The following is a 17055-nucleotide window of genomic DNA, read 5'->3' as shown; positions in this document are numbered from 1 at the left end:
CATTATCAAATGCTTTAATAACAATTAACAAAATGTAACATCACAAAATTTCACATTCAAAGCACATCAAATATAATTTCCCATATTTGGCACCATCATCTCGTGGTCTTCATGTTCTAATACTTTACAAGGTCAAATACAAACCAATGCACATATCTTCTCCTGAATGATCAAACAGGATTCTGTACGTTTTGACCAAGAGAACAAAACGTGGTGACATCAGTCAGCGTCTCCTGATGATGACATCATAATATGAAAACACCAGGTGTTCTTTTTTTTAATAAGTTGGATGGGGGGGGGGGGGAGACAGGTGTCGGCAGTCAAGGGGTGTGTGGGACTGAGTTGGTCTCATTCCATAGACAAACACATTCACCAATCATGGTATACATAATGGGTTGGTCCATGCTCCTTCAACTGGAGGCAGCTGCGGGCAATTCAACCAGTGCTGTGCTAGGCAACACATTGCTTAGGAAAGCCCACTCAAGTCTTCAATGGTCTGGGTAGGTATAAGGTTGGTGGGTGGGTGGTGACTCGCTGGGAGTGAGGGGCTTAGCAGGGCAGTAAGGATAACTGAACCTTCCCTAGGCAAATCCACCTTTTGACAAATAACACCAATGTGTTTTATAGGCATTGTACCCAATCCCAACACAGCAACGTGTAGGTCCATATTCTACATATGGCTCTCAGGACCTGCATGTGTGTCTGTGATCAGTTTTAGTCTTTGTGGGCCTTTCCTTTGGGTTTGTCTTCCTCATTGTAAGACAGTCCGTATTCGTTCATTCTGGTCTTATCAACAGGATACAGCCTAACGATAGAAAAATAGTGGAAAAAAGTTGTAGTAAACAAATTGATGCGTTCAATGTGAGGATATTCTGTTGTACCATTGGAGATATTGTTACTTACAAGTGACAGTCAATTTATTGCAGTGTGTGTATAGGATCTTAATTTGACCAGTATTGTTGCAGATAAATAATCTTGCAGTAACAGAATTTGAATGTTTAGTCTACAATGTTGTTTGATCAGTGGTTAGTCTATCAGCTGGAAAAAAAGTAGGCTACTTAATATATTAATATAACCTTGTGTTAGTTTGAGTTTTCAGTGAATTTATGTAAATCACAAAGCTCATCTACATTTCCTGCAGCGTAGGGAAATTCTCAGCAACAAAACAGTGATCAAATTAAGATCCAACCCCTGTGTGTGTATCTGCCGTGTGGCTTACCATCTCTGGTACAAGTAGACGAGGAAGACCACATCATCCCTGAAGCAGGCTAACCGGTGGGAGGTGGGCATTGTGATGATGAAGGCAAATATGTCATCGATAAAGGTGTTGAATGCCTGGGGATGGACAAATATAAGCTACTATCATTAACATCCTTCAGTTTCATCACTTTATGTAGTTTTTCTTTCTGATAGATTTATGGATGTTTCATTGCAACAATTACTACACATTCCAGTAACCATACTCTTATTGTCCTTCAATGATAAAACAATTTCTGAGAGATCTAACAGTGTAAAACCTGACGATCTCTCAAATAAGATCTTATATAATTCACTCACTTTATACATGAATGCTTTCCAGGGTAGATGTGCCACAGATTTGAACTGTTGAAACAAGAAAATAATCGATATGGACACCAGCATCTGGCTTTTAGCGGCATGGTAAGATAACATACAACGGAAGACATGTGCACTAACGCACAGTATAATGTAACTGACCTTGTAGTTAACAAAGAGTTGAGGTAGCATGAAGAGGAATCCAAAAGCGTACACTCCTGTCAAAAAAGAAACCATCAATGACAATAACAATGCTTCTATTATGAATTATCATGTGATCATGGACGTGCACTGACAATGCATTTCTTATTTGTCCGATGATTCTGCCTATTGACTGAACATACAATAAAACATTTGATCTAAACTAAAAAAAAACAACTACACTTAAGGTAAATCTGGCTTTTAAAAGTGAATTAAAGCAAATCCTGCTGGCTTCAGGATAATGTCAGAGAACATACCATTCACTGAACTGTTGATGATCCAGGAGTACCAACTGCCAAACAGAAAGCAGGTGACACATTGTTACACATTCAAAACACATAGTAGACCGGGTCTGGGCAACATCTCCAGGCTCCAGGGCCACATTGGGATTTCTAAATGCCACCGATGGCCGCACAGATTTTTGAAATGGCCGCACAACGACTACAGTTGCCCATCACTGTAGTAGACCCTACTGTTATTGTCCAAAGTTATAGCCTACCTTTTGTATCTCAAAAACACTAAGGCATAAACCGCTCCTCCAATACACATTGGGTAGAGTAAATAGGACAGGTACTTCATTGCCTGGGAAGAGAAGAACGTTGCAAGGAAAATCAAACGGTTGCTATTTATGACAACGCTACTGTATACAAATTGAGGACAAAGGAACACATTTAATGTTTGGTGCTTTTTGAAATGGACATAAAAAAGGTATATGGCAAGTCTCACAAGAGTATCATACTCTACAGTCCTCCTCTCTGATTCGTCAGACTTTCCAAACTGTGGGGAGACAAACACACACTTGATATCAATGTAGAACAAACAGAGACCAAACGTAATCCTGAGGAAATTAACTCAGATAAACTGATATCTTTACAAACAAACCAGACTTACAATAAATGTGGGTTTTACACCCTTCCAGATAACCTGTATTTTAAAGGCTTTCTTCACCTTCCACACCTGTAGAGGGACAGATAAACCAGTCAGGCGTCGAGAGGACATAGTGCAATAAACTACAAGAACACAATCATCCACAAGGATCTAAAACATAGGGGATTAAGAGAAACCAGGACATAGGATGATGGAATTACCAAACCTACAAAGGAGGACAACATTGATAGTCACTGAATTGTAGAGCAAACAGAAAAAGATAATCAACTCAATCTGACAAAAGTCCATGGGGTCAGACATTTTACTAACGTGAACAACAGTGACTGTGCAAATAGAGAGCTTTAGGGAAACACTGTGTGCGTCCCAAATGGAACCCTATTTCCAGACCCTGAGTTACGTCCCAATAATATCTCCATTCTCCTGCGTCCCAATAATATCTCCATTCTCCTGCGTCCCAATAATATCTCCATTCTCCTGCGTCCCAATAATATCTCCTTTCTCCTGCGTCCCAATAATATCTCCTTTCTCCTGCGTCCCAATAATATCTCCTTTCTCCTGCGTCCCAATAATATCTCCTTTCTCCTGCGTCCCAATAATATCTCCTTTCTCCTGCGTTCCAATAATATCTCCATTCTCCTGCGTCCCAATAATATCTCCATTCTCCTGCGTCCCAATAATATCTCCATTCTCCTGCGTCCCAATAATATCTCCATTCTCCTGCGTCCCAATAATATCTCCATTCTCCTGCGTCCCAATAATATCTCCATTCTCCTGCGTCCCAATAATATCTCCATTCTCCTGCGTCCCAATAATATCTCCATTCTCCTGCGTCCCAATAATATCTCCATTCTCCTGCGTCCCAATAATATCTCCTTTCTCCTGCGTCCCAATAATATCCCCTTTCTCCTGCGTCCCAATAATATCCCCTTTCTCCTGCGTCCCAATAATATCCCCTTTCTCCTGCGTCCCAATAATATCTCCATTCTCCTGCGTCCCAATAATATCTCCATTTTCCTGCGTCCCAATAATATCTCCTTTCTCCTGCGTCCCAATAATATCTCCTTTCTCCTGCGTCCCAATAATATCTCCATTCTCCTGCGTCCCAATAATATCTCCATTCTCCTGCGTCCCAATAATATCTCCTTTCTCCTGCGTCCCAATAATATCTCCTTTCTCCTGCGTCCCAATAATATCTCCTTTCTCCTGCGTCCCAATAATATCTCCTTTCTCCTGCGTCCCAATAATATCTCCTTTCTCCTGCGTCCCAATAATATCTCCTTTCTCCTGCGTCCCAATAATATCTCCTTTCTCCTGCGTCCCAATAATATCGTCATTCTCCTGAAGTGTGCACTCATTTACTACTTCCCACAAATCTATATACCAATCATTTAATTTCAAATGTGAATTATTAAACAAGTGCAAACTTTGTGAGGAAGGACAGTTAAATAGGGAAGGAGATGCGTTTTGTCTCCTAGAGATGAACGTACTTTGGTGCGAAAAGTGCAAATCAATCCCAGAACAGCAAAGGACCTTGTGAAGATGCTGGAGGAAACAGGTACAAAAGTATCTACATCCACAGTAAAACGAGTCCTATATCGACATAACCTGAAAGGCCGCTCAGCAAGGAAGAAGCCACTGCTCCAAAACCACCATATAAAAGCCAGATTACGATTTGCAACTGCACACGGGGACAAAGATCGTACTTTTTGGAGAAATGTCCTCTGGTCTGATGAAACAAAAATAGAACTGTTTGGCCATAATGACCATCGCTGTGTTTGGAGGAAAAAGGGGAAGAACACCATCCCAACCGTGAAGCACGGGGGTGGCAGCATCATTTTGTGGGGGTGCTTTGCTGCAGGAGGGACTGGTGCACTTCACAAAATAGATGGCATCATGAGAAAGGAAAATTATGTGGATATACTGAAGCAACATCTCAAGACATCAGTCAGGAAGTTAAAGCTTGGTCGAAAATGGGTCTTCCAAATGGACAATGACCCCAAGCATACGTCCAAAGTTGTGGCAAAATGGCTTAAGGACAACAAAGTCAAGGTATTGGAGTGGCCATCACAAAGACCTGACCTCAATCATATAGAAAATTTGTGGGCAGAACTGAAAAAGCGTGTGCGAGCAAGGACGCCTAAAAACCTGACTCAGTTACACCAGCTCTGTCAGGAGGAATGGGCCAAAATTCACCCAACTTATTGTGGGAAGCTTGTGGAAGGCTACCCGAAATGTTTGACCGAAATTAAACAATTTAAAAGGTGATGCTACCAAATACTAATTGATTGTATGTAAACTTCTGACCCACTGGGAATGTGATGAAAGAAATAAAAGCAGAAATAAATAATTCTCTCTACTATTATTCTGACATTTCACATTCTTAAAATAAAGTGGTGATCCTAACTGACCCAAGACAGGGAATTTTTTACTAGGATTAAATGTCAGGAATTGTATAAAACTGAGTTGAAATGTATTTGGCTAAGGTATATGTAAACTTCTGACTTCAACTGTATATAGCCCTAGTCAAAAGTAGTGCACTACATAGGGAGCCATTTGGGATAAAACCACTAACCACTGCTTGTGAGGAGACGTACCTCGATCATGGAGCCTATTCCAGCAGGAATGAGGACCAGCAGGCTGGTCTGCTCATCAAACAGGTACATGAAAATCACAATGGTGCTGAAACACCTCCACAGTACTGGAAAGGACCACAACATAAACACATGTAAGGGGAAAAGTCAAAAACTGCAAATACACTGAGCAGACAAAACATTAGACTGACCAGGTGAAAGTTCTGATCCCTCATTGATGTCACTTGATAAATGCACTTCAATCAGTGTAGAGGAAGGGGAGGAGACTAGAGGTCGACCGATTAGGATTTTTCAACGTCGATACCGATTATTGGAGGACCAAAAAAAGCCGATACCGATTAAAATCGGCCGTTTTTTTATATATATATATATATATATATATATATTTGTAATAATGACAATTACAACAATACTGAATGAACACTTTTATTTTAACTTAATATAATACATAAATAAAAATCTATTTAGTCTCAAATAACTTGGTTTCAATTTGGTTTAAATAATGCAAAAACACAGTGTTGGAGAAGTAAAAGTAAAAGTGCAATATGTGCCATGTAAAAAAGCTAACGTTTAAGTTCCTTGCTCAGAACATGAGAACATATGAAAGCTGGTGGTTCCAGCTTACATAGTCTTCAACATTCAGTCTTCAATAATGAGTCTTCAATATTCCCAGTTAAGAAGTTTTAGGTTGTAGTTATTATAGGACTATTTCTCTCTATACCATTTGTATTTCATATACCTTTGACTATTGGATGTTCTTATAGGCACTATAGTATTGCCAGCCTAATCTCGGGAGTTGATAGGCTTGAAGTCATAAACAGAGCTGTGCTTCAAGCATTGCGAAGAGCTGCTGGCAAACGTAGAAAAGTGCTGTTTGAATGAATGCTTACGAGCCAGCTGCTGCCTACCACCGCTCAGTCAGACTGCTCTATCAAATATCATAGACTTAATTATAATAAACACAGAAATATGAGCCTTAGCTCATTAATATGGCCAAATCCGGAAACTATCATTTCAAAAACAAGACGTTTATTCTTTCAGTGAAATACGGAACCGCTCCGTATTTTATCGAACGGGTGGCATCCATAAGTCTAAATATTGCTGTTACATTGCACAACCTTCAATGTTATGTACATAATTATGTAAAATTCTGGCAAATTAATTACGGTCTTTGTTAGGAAGAAATGGTCTTCACACAGTTCGCAACGAGCCAGGCGGCCCAAACTGCTGCATATACCCCGACTCTGCTTGCACAGAACGCAAGAGAAGTGACACAATTTCCCTAGTTAATATTGCCTGCTAACATGAATTTCTTTTAACTAATTATGCAGGTTAAAAAAAATATACCTGTGTGTTGATTTTTTTTCACAAATGCTTTTTTTCACAAATGTGCTTGTTAAATCATTACCGTTTGGCGAAGTAGGCTGTGATTCGATGATAAATTAACAGACACTGCATTGATTATTTGCAACGCAGGACAAGCTAGTTAAACTAGTAATATCATCAACCATGTGTAGTTAACTAGTGATTATGTTAAGATTGATTCTTTTTTTTATTAGATAAGTTTAACGCTAGCTAGCAACTTACCTTGGCTCCTTGCTGCACTCGCGTAACAGGTGGTCAGCCTGCCACACACAGTCTCCGCGTGGAGTGCAATGTAATCGGCGTCCAAAAATGCCAATTACAGACTGTTATGAAAACGGCCATAATTAATCATGCCAATTAATCGGTCGACCTCTAGAGACAGGTTAAAGAAGGAATTTTAAGCCTTGAGACATGGATTGTGTATGTGTGCCATTAAGAGGGTGAATGTGCAAGACAAAATATTTAAGTGCCTTTGAACGGGGTATGGTAGTAGGTGCCAGGCACAGCGGTTTGTATTAATTTCAAAAGTTTTAAATTCAAAATAATTTCCTGAATTACTTTAATTGGAATTGACCCCAACCCTGCCTAACAGCATCTTCGTAAGAAGTCAACCCACCTGCTTTGCTGGACATCCCCACCATGCTTTTCTTCTGCTTCCAGAAGCTGATGTCATGTTTGAAGGCCAGGAAATCAAACAGGAGCTGCAAATGAAACATGCTTTTAAGTTGCAATGTGACAAAGGAATAATTTTGTGAATCTCAGTCATGCATGTGTGTGGCATGTAGATCTATCGGTTAAGACCATTGGGCCAGTAACAGCCTCAAAGTTCGCTGGTTCGAATCACCGAGCCGACTAGGTGAACAAAAATCTGCCTATGTGCACTCCTGTAAGTCGCTCTGGATAAGAGTGACTGCTAAATGACAAAACATTTTAAAATATAAACATTAAAAGATGATCATCACTTCATTTATGTGGAACAGTAAGACTTCACATTCTTACATGAAAGGCAGCTACGAAGAAGGTGAGGGCTAAGAAGTACAGGTTGGTTTCCACGAAAATGCCCTTGATTTCATCAGCATCTTTCTCAGTGAAGCCTGAAATCACAACAAACCAACTCATTAAAAGGCTCCCACAAGAGTGCACAGCCGACCCCATTTTGACGTATTTCCTTGCCGTTGAGGGGAAATGCTTGTTTAGGTTCCACCTCCAAAGAATGACGCAAGCTTCTTATACAGTTGAAGTCGGAAGTTTACATACACCTTAGCCAAATAAATTTAAACTCAGTTTTACACAATTCATGACATTTAATCCTGACTGATGTCTTGAGATGTTGCTTCAATATATCCACATAATTTTCCTTTCTTATGAAGCCATCTATTTTGTGAAGTGCACCAGTCCCTCCTGCAGCAAAGCACCCCCACAACATGATGCTGCCACCCCCATGCTTTACGGTTGGGATGGTGTTCTTCGGCTTGCAAGCTTCCCACGTTTTCCTCCAAACATAACGATGGTCATTATGGCCAAACAGTTCTATTTTTGTTTCATCAGACCAGAGGACATTTCTCCAAAACGTACGATCTTTGTCCCCATATGCAGTTTATTGACTCCAACCTAAGTTTATGTAAACTTCCGATTTCAACTGTACATAATCACGAATTGGGGATGGGAAAGAATGTCTTGGAGATTTCCACGTAGAGCGGGAAAACAAACAAATAGAGAACTGAAAGCTGTCGGTTTAGCTAGCTAGCATGCTAACCTTAGCTATCTATCTTGCTAACCTTATCTAGCTTGCTAATGTTCTGTTGTTTTTTTAACTACACCGTATTCAAAAGATTAGCCAGCTGGTTGGTTCTAGAGCTGGATTTGTCATAAGCATAAATCGGGAAACCAGTATCTTTGACTTCACCATCTATTGCTGTCTCCAAAGTTCTAGCATCTTCCATAAGAGACGTGTTTTTCTACATTGTAATGGACACGGTGCAACCTTTGGTAGGTAGGCTGCTGGCAGACTTCAGCTGCTATACAGCAAATCCAAGTCAGCTCATGGTTCTCACAGGGGAAGTTAAATGATAGGCTACGCTACAATGACTTCGCTCATGATGCACGTGGTAAATGACACGTCACCCTGAGCGCATCGGACAAGAAACACCAATACAATTGCACAACAAAATAGATAAACAAGTTACTTCAATTTTCTTTCGTGGGTGCCTGTTCATTATAGGATAGACACTTGTGGTTTAGCTGCACTAATCAAAGCAGTGAAGCAAGACTTTCATCTTGGGGCAACATGGGGGAGTAGGGTCCCAAAAAGCAATCATAACACACAATTATACCATTTATAAAAATGGTCATGTTCTATAAAGACTAGCTCAACAATGTGAAAAATTACAAATTATACAATTTATTATGTTAATATTCTGGTAAAAAGGGGAGGTGCTAAAACATACGTTTGCGTCCCCTATTTGAATTTGCTCCATGGCTCAGATGGCCAAGTGTAGACTACGGCAAAAAGCTGTTTAGCTCAGACGGAACGAGGAAGAACTTTGCAGGTGTTTCTGATGAATAAACAATGCCATGCTGGTGGATAGTAACATTCAAATAAAACCCAGCGCTAAAAAGAAACAGACTGAAAAGTATTAGCACATCCTGTCATAGGGGAAACACACCGCATTGCCACAGAAAAAATAAATCCCCCTTTGGATTTCCCACTTCAAGCCCAAATATATCAAACTTCGACTTAAACTATGACTTATTGACTTCAAATTGTTTTGCAACATCCTAGGTAAGCTCTGGTCATTGTCTTTCAGTTGAAACATGTTTATTTCCTCCCTTTATCAAACATCAGTTTGCCTGTTCAAACAGACAAAACAAAAGGATTTTATTTGATATTTCTTACTACGGACATAACAGTAGTAACTAAGGACATAACAGTAACTAAGGACATATACTTACTAAGGACATAACAGTAGTAACTAAGGACATAACAGTAACTAAGGACATATACTTACTAAGGACATAACAGTAGTAACTAAGGACATACAGTAACTAAGGACATATACTTACTAAGGACATAACAGTAGTAACTAAGGACATAACAGTAACTAAGGACATATACTTACTACGGACATAACAGTAGTAACTAAGGACATAACAGTAACTAAGGACATATACTTACTAAGGACATAACAGTAACTAAGGACATATACTTACTAAGGACATAACAGTAGTAACTAAGGACATAACAGTAACTAAGGACATATACTTACTAAGGACATAACAGTAGTAACTAAGGACATAACAGTAACTAAGGACATATACTTACTACGGACATAACAGTAGTAACTAAGGACATACAGTAACTAAGGACATATACTTACTAAGGACATAACAGTAGTAACTAAGGACATAACAGTAACTAAGGACATATACTTACTAAGGACATAACAGTAGTAACTAAGGACATAACAGTAACTAAGGACATATACTTACTAAGGACATAACAGTAGTAACTAAGGACATAACAGTAACTAAGGACATATACTTACTAAGGACATAACAGTAGTAACTAAGGACATAACAGTAACTAAGGACATATACTTACTAAGGACATAACAGTAGTAACTAAGGACATAACAGTAACTAAGGACATATACTTACTAAGGACATAACAGTAGTAACTAAGGACATAACAGTAACTAAGGACATATACTTACTAAGGACATAACAGTAGTAACTATAGGACAGAAGTCACTCTCGTGATGCGGTCGTTCAGCTTGTGATCCTCTGGCGGTAGGTAGTATGACTCATGCAGATTAGTGTCAATTCCGTACACTAGTATCAACTAGCATAATGGGTGCTGTTTCCCGGACAGATTAAGCCTAGTCACGACTAAAAAGCAATCTCAATGAAGAATCTACATGGAAAATAATGTTTTGTCCAGGACAAGGCTTGATCTATGTCCGGTAAACCGCCCCAATGAGTTCAGTCATAGTACTACCCATAGAGATATATAATATAATATTTCTATAGTACTACTCACCAAATTGTTGCAGGGAGTAGACGGCATCTTGCATGTGAATCCAGAAGCGGAGTTTCCCGAGGGAGATGGTGTCATAGGAGATAGTGAGAGGAAGTTCCGTGCTGGTGCTGTTGATCTCCATCAAGTCCTTCACTCTGTTGCTCAGCTCATCCACAAACAGCAGTGGAAGGTACATCCTCTTCTTTCCATTTTGAAATCTGGAACACAGTAAAACAATTGCTACTGTTATGTCATTAATGAAGTCTGAGTGGAAGAGGCTCTGACAGCTGTCAGTTCTCTATTTCTTTATGCTTTCCCGGTCCATGTGGAAATCTCCAGGACATTCTTTCCCATCCCCAATTCGTGATTACGTATAAGAGGTGGAACCTTAACAAGCATTTCCGCTCGAAGGCAAGGAATTACGTCAAAATGGGGTCAGCTGTGCACTCTTGTGGGAGCCTTTTAATGAGTTGGTTTGTTGTGATTTCAGGCTTCACTGAGAAAGATGCTGATGAAATCAAGGGCATTTTCGTGGAAACCAACCTGTACTTCTTAGCCCTCACCTTCTTCGTAGCTGCCTTTCATGTAAGAATGTGAAGTCTTACTGTTCCATATAAATGAAGTGATGATCATCTTTAAATAAAGGCTCTGGAACTTCAATTTAAAATTGTTGTATTGTAATACAAAGCATGAGTTGGCACACCCCCCAAAAGTTGGTAGAGGTGCTGACTAATGGAGAGTGAACTGTAGGCCATGAAAATAAATAAAAAGAGTCACACTACATACAAGCTCCCAGTAATTGATTGGGTAAACCACCAATGTTTCAGCATCACTGTGCCTTCTTCACCCTGAAGGTGGTGTTGTGTATTGTATCATTAGTTCCAGCTGTCCATTTATGAGTGTATGATGAATTGTATCATAAGTGCGTTCTTACACTCGCAGGTAGCGGTGCACGTCGCTGGGCAGAAAGTCCCCGTCGAAGACAAAGTCCTCTGACACCACATTGAGGGTGAGACGGGAGCGCCAGTGAGACACGGGCCGATCCACTGCAGAGTCACCTCCTTTAGGCTTCCGTTTCTGCTGCTCCGCCTGCCCTGGGCACAATGACCACAGCAAATCAGAGAGAAAAAGACCAGGGAAAAACTGAACATCACAATCAGCATGACAGTTTTAAAGACGTACTCCACAGAAAATGCATTCCAATGTGAAAGGTATTAAAATGTAACAGACTGAAAAAAAAAAAGATGCTATAAAAGGGACAATTCAGAACGGTTGATTCCAAGGCAAGACACTGTCTGCATATACAGACATACCCTAATAATAAAGAGACCTATGAATGCCTTGCTTTGGATCTTGTAAATGTTGGTTACGTCCCAAATATCACTTTATTACCTTTAAAGTGCACTACTTTTCACCAGAGCCCATAGTAGTGAACTATAAAGGGAATATGGTGCTATTTAGAATGGAGCCATTGTGCGGTGTAATAGTAGTCTGACCTGTGGTGCTTCCTCCCCTGAGATCAGGCTGACCTCTGGTGGTTTGGGTATCATGTAGGTGGTGAGCTGGGACACCAGATGCACCTGTCTGGGGTCCTGCCACGGGGACATACCTGCCTGGTGAACAAACACCATGGCATACAGCGTCCCATTCTTACAGGTCTTCTTTGGGAGAGACACATTCACTATCCTTTAGGAAAAGGGATACATAGGTGAATATGAACTGGGTGGTTCAAGCCCTGAATGCTGATTAGCTGACAGTCGTGGTATATCACGGGTATGACAAAACAGTTATTCTTACTGCTCTAATTACGTTGATAACCAGTTCATAATAGCACTAAGGCACCTCTGGGGTTTGCGGTATATGGTAAATATACCAAGGCAAAGGGCTGTATCCAGGCACTCTGCATTGCGTCGTGCTTAAGAACATCCCTTAGCTGTGGTATATTGGCCATATACCACAAACCCCCTTGTGCCTTATTGCGTAAATATAGCAGGGAGAGGTCAATCGTTGCAGGTTGAAGTAGTCGCTATAGGTGGTTTGTTCAATGTTAATCAGTTACTATGAATGTGGGCAGATATCTGCACTTGTTTTGGTTCCAGATGACTTGCTAATATGAAGTCCTAGTCATCCTGCAAATACCCAGAGATCACTGACTGTGTCTATCACAACGTTTCCATAGGTGATCGTCGTGCTTATTACAACTGACTGGCAGATAGATACCACCATATCCTGTCACCGTAAGAAATGTTGCACCTTTCAAACTTGGTCTCAACATCAAAGTCCTCCTCCTTGTGAATGAGGGTGTGTCCCCCATCAGCATTGGGTCGCAAGGCTGTGTAGATACTCAGCTGGGAATGGGGAATAAAGAACACAGCAAATGTTCACGAATCAGTTTCCAGACCCAAAACAACTGTCTGACTGGCAAGTTTTCATTCCATCTAGCTAGCTTGCAATGATGCATACCAACCTGCAATCTTGGTTTTCCTGCCAAATATGGGTTGATGCAGTTTTCGAATTTGGGGTTCTCACACGGTGTGGTGTAAACGATGCCATACATCACCCAGCAAGTGTGCAAAACATACACAACGAACACCCCGACTATCAGCGTCGTGAAAGAGGTCTTCTGAAACATGCTCCCGACTCCCGTCTAGTCATTCAAATACGAAATGTGCCAGGCAGATACCGTAGCGACGCTATCCTCTTCCGAAACCGAGGCAAGGACAGATGCGAAACTCAGAGAGAATTTAGCTGAGGCAGATTAACATCGGTTGATGAATTGCTCATACTGTAACGTTAGTGTAGTTTATGGACTGGTCATTGTGGTCACAGGTGTCGGTTGCTAGGCTAACCATGGCTAGATATCGTTGACCACACTGTACGTCTCCTCATGTCTTTTACCTATCAAATGTCATGTCTATTAGTTCATATTTTGTGCATTATAAAATCCCCGAATTCTGCTCGTCACTTTGCATCTCGAAATTGCAATATCACAGCTATTTTAAAGAAGCATGGATGTGTCAGCTAGCTACTTCCGTGATTTATTTCCTGGTTACGATAGTCAGGAAAGTATCAAACTGCGGCTGCGCAAATCCAACAATCTGCATACCAGCTGAATATATCTTGGCCACTAGATGTCATCCATGCTCCATGCAGTGCTCTCTTGATTATAATGTCGGTTTTTCCAAGTCAGCTTTACACTGTCAGTGCCAGGTCTACGTCAACAATAGAAGCATTATTATTTTAATTTCCCCCCGTAGATTTTTACATGTATTGTAGAAACGAATTAAAATATGTTGAATGTCTTGGTTTTGAAAAACAATTAACACAAACCTCTGCACTTGAATAAATACAATATATGTAGCTATTAGCAGTGTTTAATATGAGCAGGATCCGATACCTGTCACACCTTCTTGACCGTTTCGTTCCTGAACCCATTTGCCAGGATCCGGTACCTCTCGTGGCTTGAAAAATACCTTTCACTGTTTGCAATGTAAAATTATAATAAAAGCAATCAGTTAGACTAATTCAAGTTGACTCCTCTGTAATTCTCTTGGCTGTCGCCTAAAAATTGTTATGTTAAAACGTGCCTGATAATTGATTCGTGTTGGGTCGGCCCGGGTTTATGATTTGCACAACATTGTAGCCTATATAGACCAACGCGTGGCCATTGCTGTGGTGAGAGAGAAGCGCGCCTGTATCTCACACAGAACTAGAATGAGATTCACTTTCTATGATCTCTCTCCCTCTCTACTCTGATAGACATGAGCATGCAACTCTCATCTCTCCAGCGTTACACTTCATCATTTATTTCCTTATAGAATCATGGCTGCGCGAAGCAGCACGCCTGATAAATTGAAATACATTTGCCAAAGTCATTGAATTACTGCTGTCTGTTCAGAAATAAACGAAACAAATCCAAATAATACACCAGGAGTAGGCCTATAATTGTGCCACAGGTGATCAATAGTTTATTTTAAAAAATTGCCTAGCTGTGGATTGTGTGTAGCCCAATCACGAGCCATGTCTACAGTCGGGAACAGGGTGAAAGTGTTAGTCCACAGCATGCAGCCAAAACAGGCCTTTCGCAATATTTCAAATACAATCAAGCGAAAATACAGTTTGGAAAGAAAATGCATCCTGCTGAAAAGAGAAGACTAGTCTGTCTGTAGACGACAAAGTTATCAACTTCCAAATAGGTCTATTGGGGGAACAGTATTGTTTTACCAAGTAAAACAAGAGAGAAACACATTTGGCATGAGAGCATCCCGGTGAGTGAGCCTAGCATCATTGGGTGAGTCAGTGAAACTGAAAGCTTTTTTAGGACTGTAATTTCCTCCCCATATTGTACAATATGTGTGTCTCCGCACACCTAGGTCTCGGCAGTTGATGGATTGAAGACAATATCGTTTTTATTGATCTCAGATTCTCAGTTTGTCAGCGTCAAAGTAGCCTGTCATTTCGATCATTTGTGAGGTATTAAGAAATATTCTGCTAAAGTCTCCAGTCATCTAAAATGATGTAGAATTGCATGAAATGGGTTTATAAAGTCCAAAGCTTTCCTGAACCCTAGGCTACAATATTTTTTCTCCCATGTGTGCAACTTCTGCAAGTGCCTATACTCTACTGATCTGTGCCAGAGTGCTAAAGCATGATAATGCATGCAATGCTAAATTAGAAAGGAGTTTTCTTCTTCATGTGTTCCGGTACCTCAGATTACCCATGGTCTCCCCTCTCTCGGGCTCAGTTTTTGTTACAGCAATACCACCAAATTTACAAATGAACCACTGGCTATTAGGTCTACTATTAAAGGCATAGCGTATTTGGAGTACATGCAGTTGAAGTCGGAAGTTTACATAGACTTAGGTTGGAGTCATTAAAACTTGTTTTTCAACCACTCCACAAATTTATTGTTTGTTAGAACATCTACTTTGTACATGACACAAGTCATTTTTTCAACAATTGTTTCCAGAAAGATTATTTAACTTATAATTCACTGTATCACAATTCCAGTGGGTCAGAAGTTTACATACACTAAGGTGACTGTGCCTTTAAACAGCTTGGAAAATTCCAGAAAATGTCATGGCTTTAGAAGCTTCTGATAGGCTAATTGACATCATTTGAGTCAATTGGAGGTTTACCTGTGGATGTATTTCAAGGCCTACCTTCAAATTCAGTGCCTCTTTGCTTGACATCATAGGAAAATCAAAAGAAAACAGTCAAGACCTCAGAAAAAAATTGTAGACCTCCATGAGTCTGGTTCATCCTTGTGACCAATTTCCTAACGCCTGAAGGTACCAAGTTCATCTGTACAAACAATAGTACGCAAGTATAAACACCATGGGACCACGCAGCTGTCATACCGCTCAGGAAGGAGACGCGTTCTGTCTCCTAGAGATGAATGTACTTTGGTGCGAAAAGTGCAAATCACTCCCAGAACAACAGCAAAGGACCTTGTGAAGATGCTGGAGGAAACAGGTACAAAAGTATCTATATCCACAGTAAAACGAGTCCTATATCGACATAACCTGAAAGGCCGCTCTGCAAGGAAGAAGCCACTGCTCCAAAACCGACATAAAAAAGCCAGACTACGGTTTGCAACTGCACATGGGGACAAAGATCATACTTTTGAAACAAAAATAGAACTGTTTGGCCATAATGACCATCATTATGTTTGGAGGAAAAAGGGGGAGCTTGCAAGCCGAAGAACACCATCCCAATCGTGAAGCACGGGGGTGGCAGCATCATGTTGTGGAGGTGCTTTGCTGCAGGAGGGACTGGTGCACTTCACCAAATAGAGGGCATCCTGAGGATGGAAAATTATGTGGATATATTGAAGCAACATCTCAAGACATCAGTCAGGAAGTTAATGCTTGGTCGCAAATGGGTCTTCCAAATGGACAATGACCCCAAGCATACTTCCAAAGTTGTGGCAAAATGGCTTAAGGACAACAAAGTCAAGGTATTGGAGTGACCATCACGAAGCCCTGACCTCAGTCCTATAGAAATTTTGTGGGCAGAACTGAAAAAGCATGTGCGAGCAAGGAGGCCTACAAACCTGACTCAGTTACACCAGCTCTGTCAGGAGGAATGAGCCAAAATTCATCCAACTTATTGTGGGAAGCTTGTGGAAGGCTACCTGAAACGTTTGACCCAAGTTAAACAATTTAAAGGCAATGCTACCAAATACTAATTGAGTGTATTTAAACTTTTGACCCTCTGGGAATGTGAATAAATAAATAAATAAAAGCTGAAATAAATCATTCTCTCTGCTATTATTCTGACATTTCACATTCTTAAAATAAAGTGGTGATCCTAACTGATTAAAGACAGGACATTTTTACTAGGATTAAATGTCAGGAGTTTAAATGTATTTGGCTAAGGTGTATGTAAACTTCCGACTTCAATTGTATATAGGTGTTGCTCCCAATTTGTCTCACG

General features: G+C 40.4%; 1 protein-coding gene across 1 annotated transcript; it reads right to left on the bottom strand.

The window, feature by feature from the left end:
• LOC120022650 (cleft lip and palate transmembrane protein 1-like protein) lies at window positions 1-13665 on the bottom strand. Its single transcript, XM_038966632.1, has 16 exons — window positions 13085-13665; window positions 12871-12965; window positions 12114-12303; window positions 11552-11706; window positions 10639-10835; window positions 7599-7693; window positions 7216-7300; window positions 5238-5341; window positions 2647-2712; window positions 2482-2532; window positions 2255-2337; window positions 2013-2047; window positions 1717-1772; window positions 1558-1602; window positions 1220-1335; window positions 1-805 (listed from the first exon to the last, which is right to left on the bottom strand). The coding sequence occupies exons 1-16, from the start codon at window positions 13247-13249 to the stop codon at window positions 715-717; spliced, it is 1629 nt and encodes a 542-aa protein (XP_038822560.1). The 5' UTR covers window positions 13250-13665; the 3' UTR covers window positions 1-714.
• Between the last annotated feature and the right edge of the window lie 3390 nt (window positions 13666-17055).

This window comes from Salvelinus namaycush, chromosome 27, assembly GCF_016432855.1.
Source record: "Salvelinus namaycush isolate Seneca chromosome 27, SaNama_1.0, whole genome shotgun sequence".
In the NCBI taxonomy this organism is placed as follows: Eukaryota; Metazoa; Chordata; class Actinopteri; order Salmoniformes; family Salmonidae; genus Salvelinus; species Salvelinus namaycush.
Note: the sequence above shows the minus strand (reverse complement) of the source record. Positions and strands in the feature narration are given on the sequence as shown.

Coding starts and splice junctions, on each gene's coding strand:
- LOC120022650 (XM_038966632.1), bottom strand. CDS start 13,249: ATGTTTCAGAAGACCTCTTTCACGACGCTGATAGTCGGGGTGTTCGTT. Junction 7,694..10,638: donor CTACTCCCTGCAACAATTTG/GTGAGTAGTACT, acceptor TTGTGATTTCAG/GCTTCACTGAGAAAGATGCT. Junction 7,301..7,598: donor TCTTCGTAGCTGCCTTTCAT/GTAAGAATGTGA, acceptor TTTCATTTGCAG/CTCCTGTTTGATTTCCTGGC.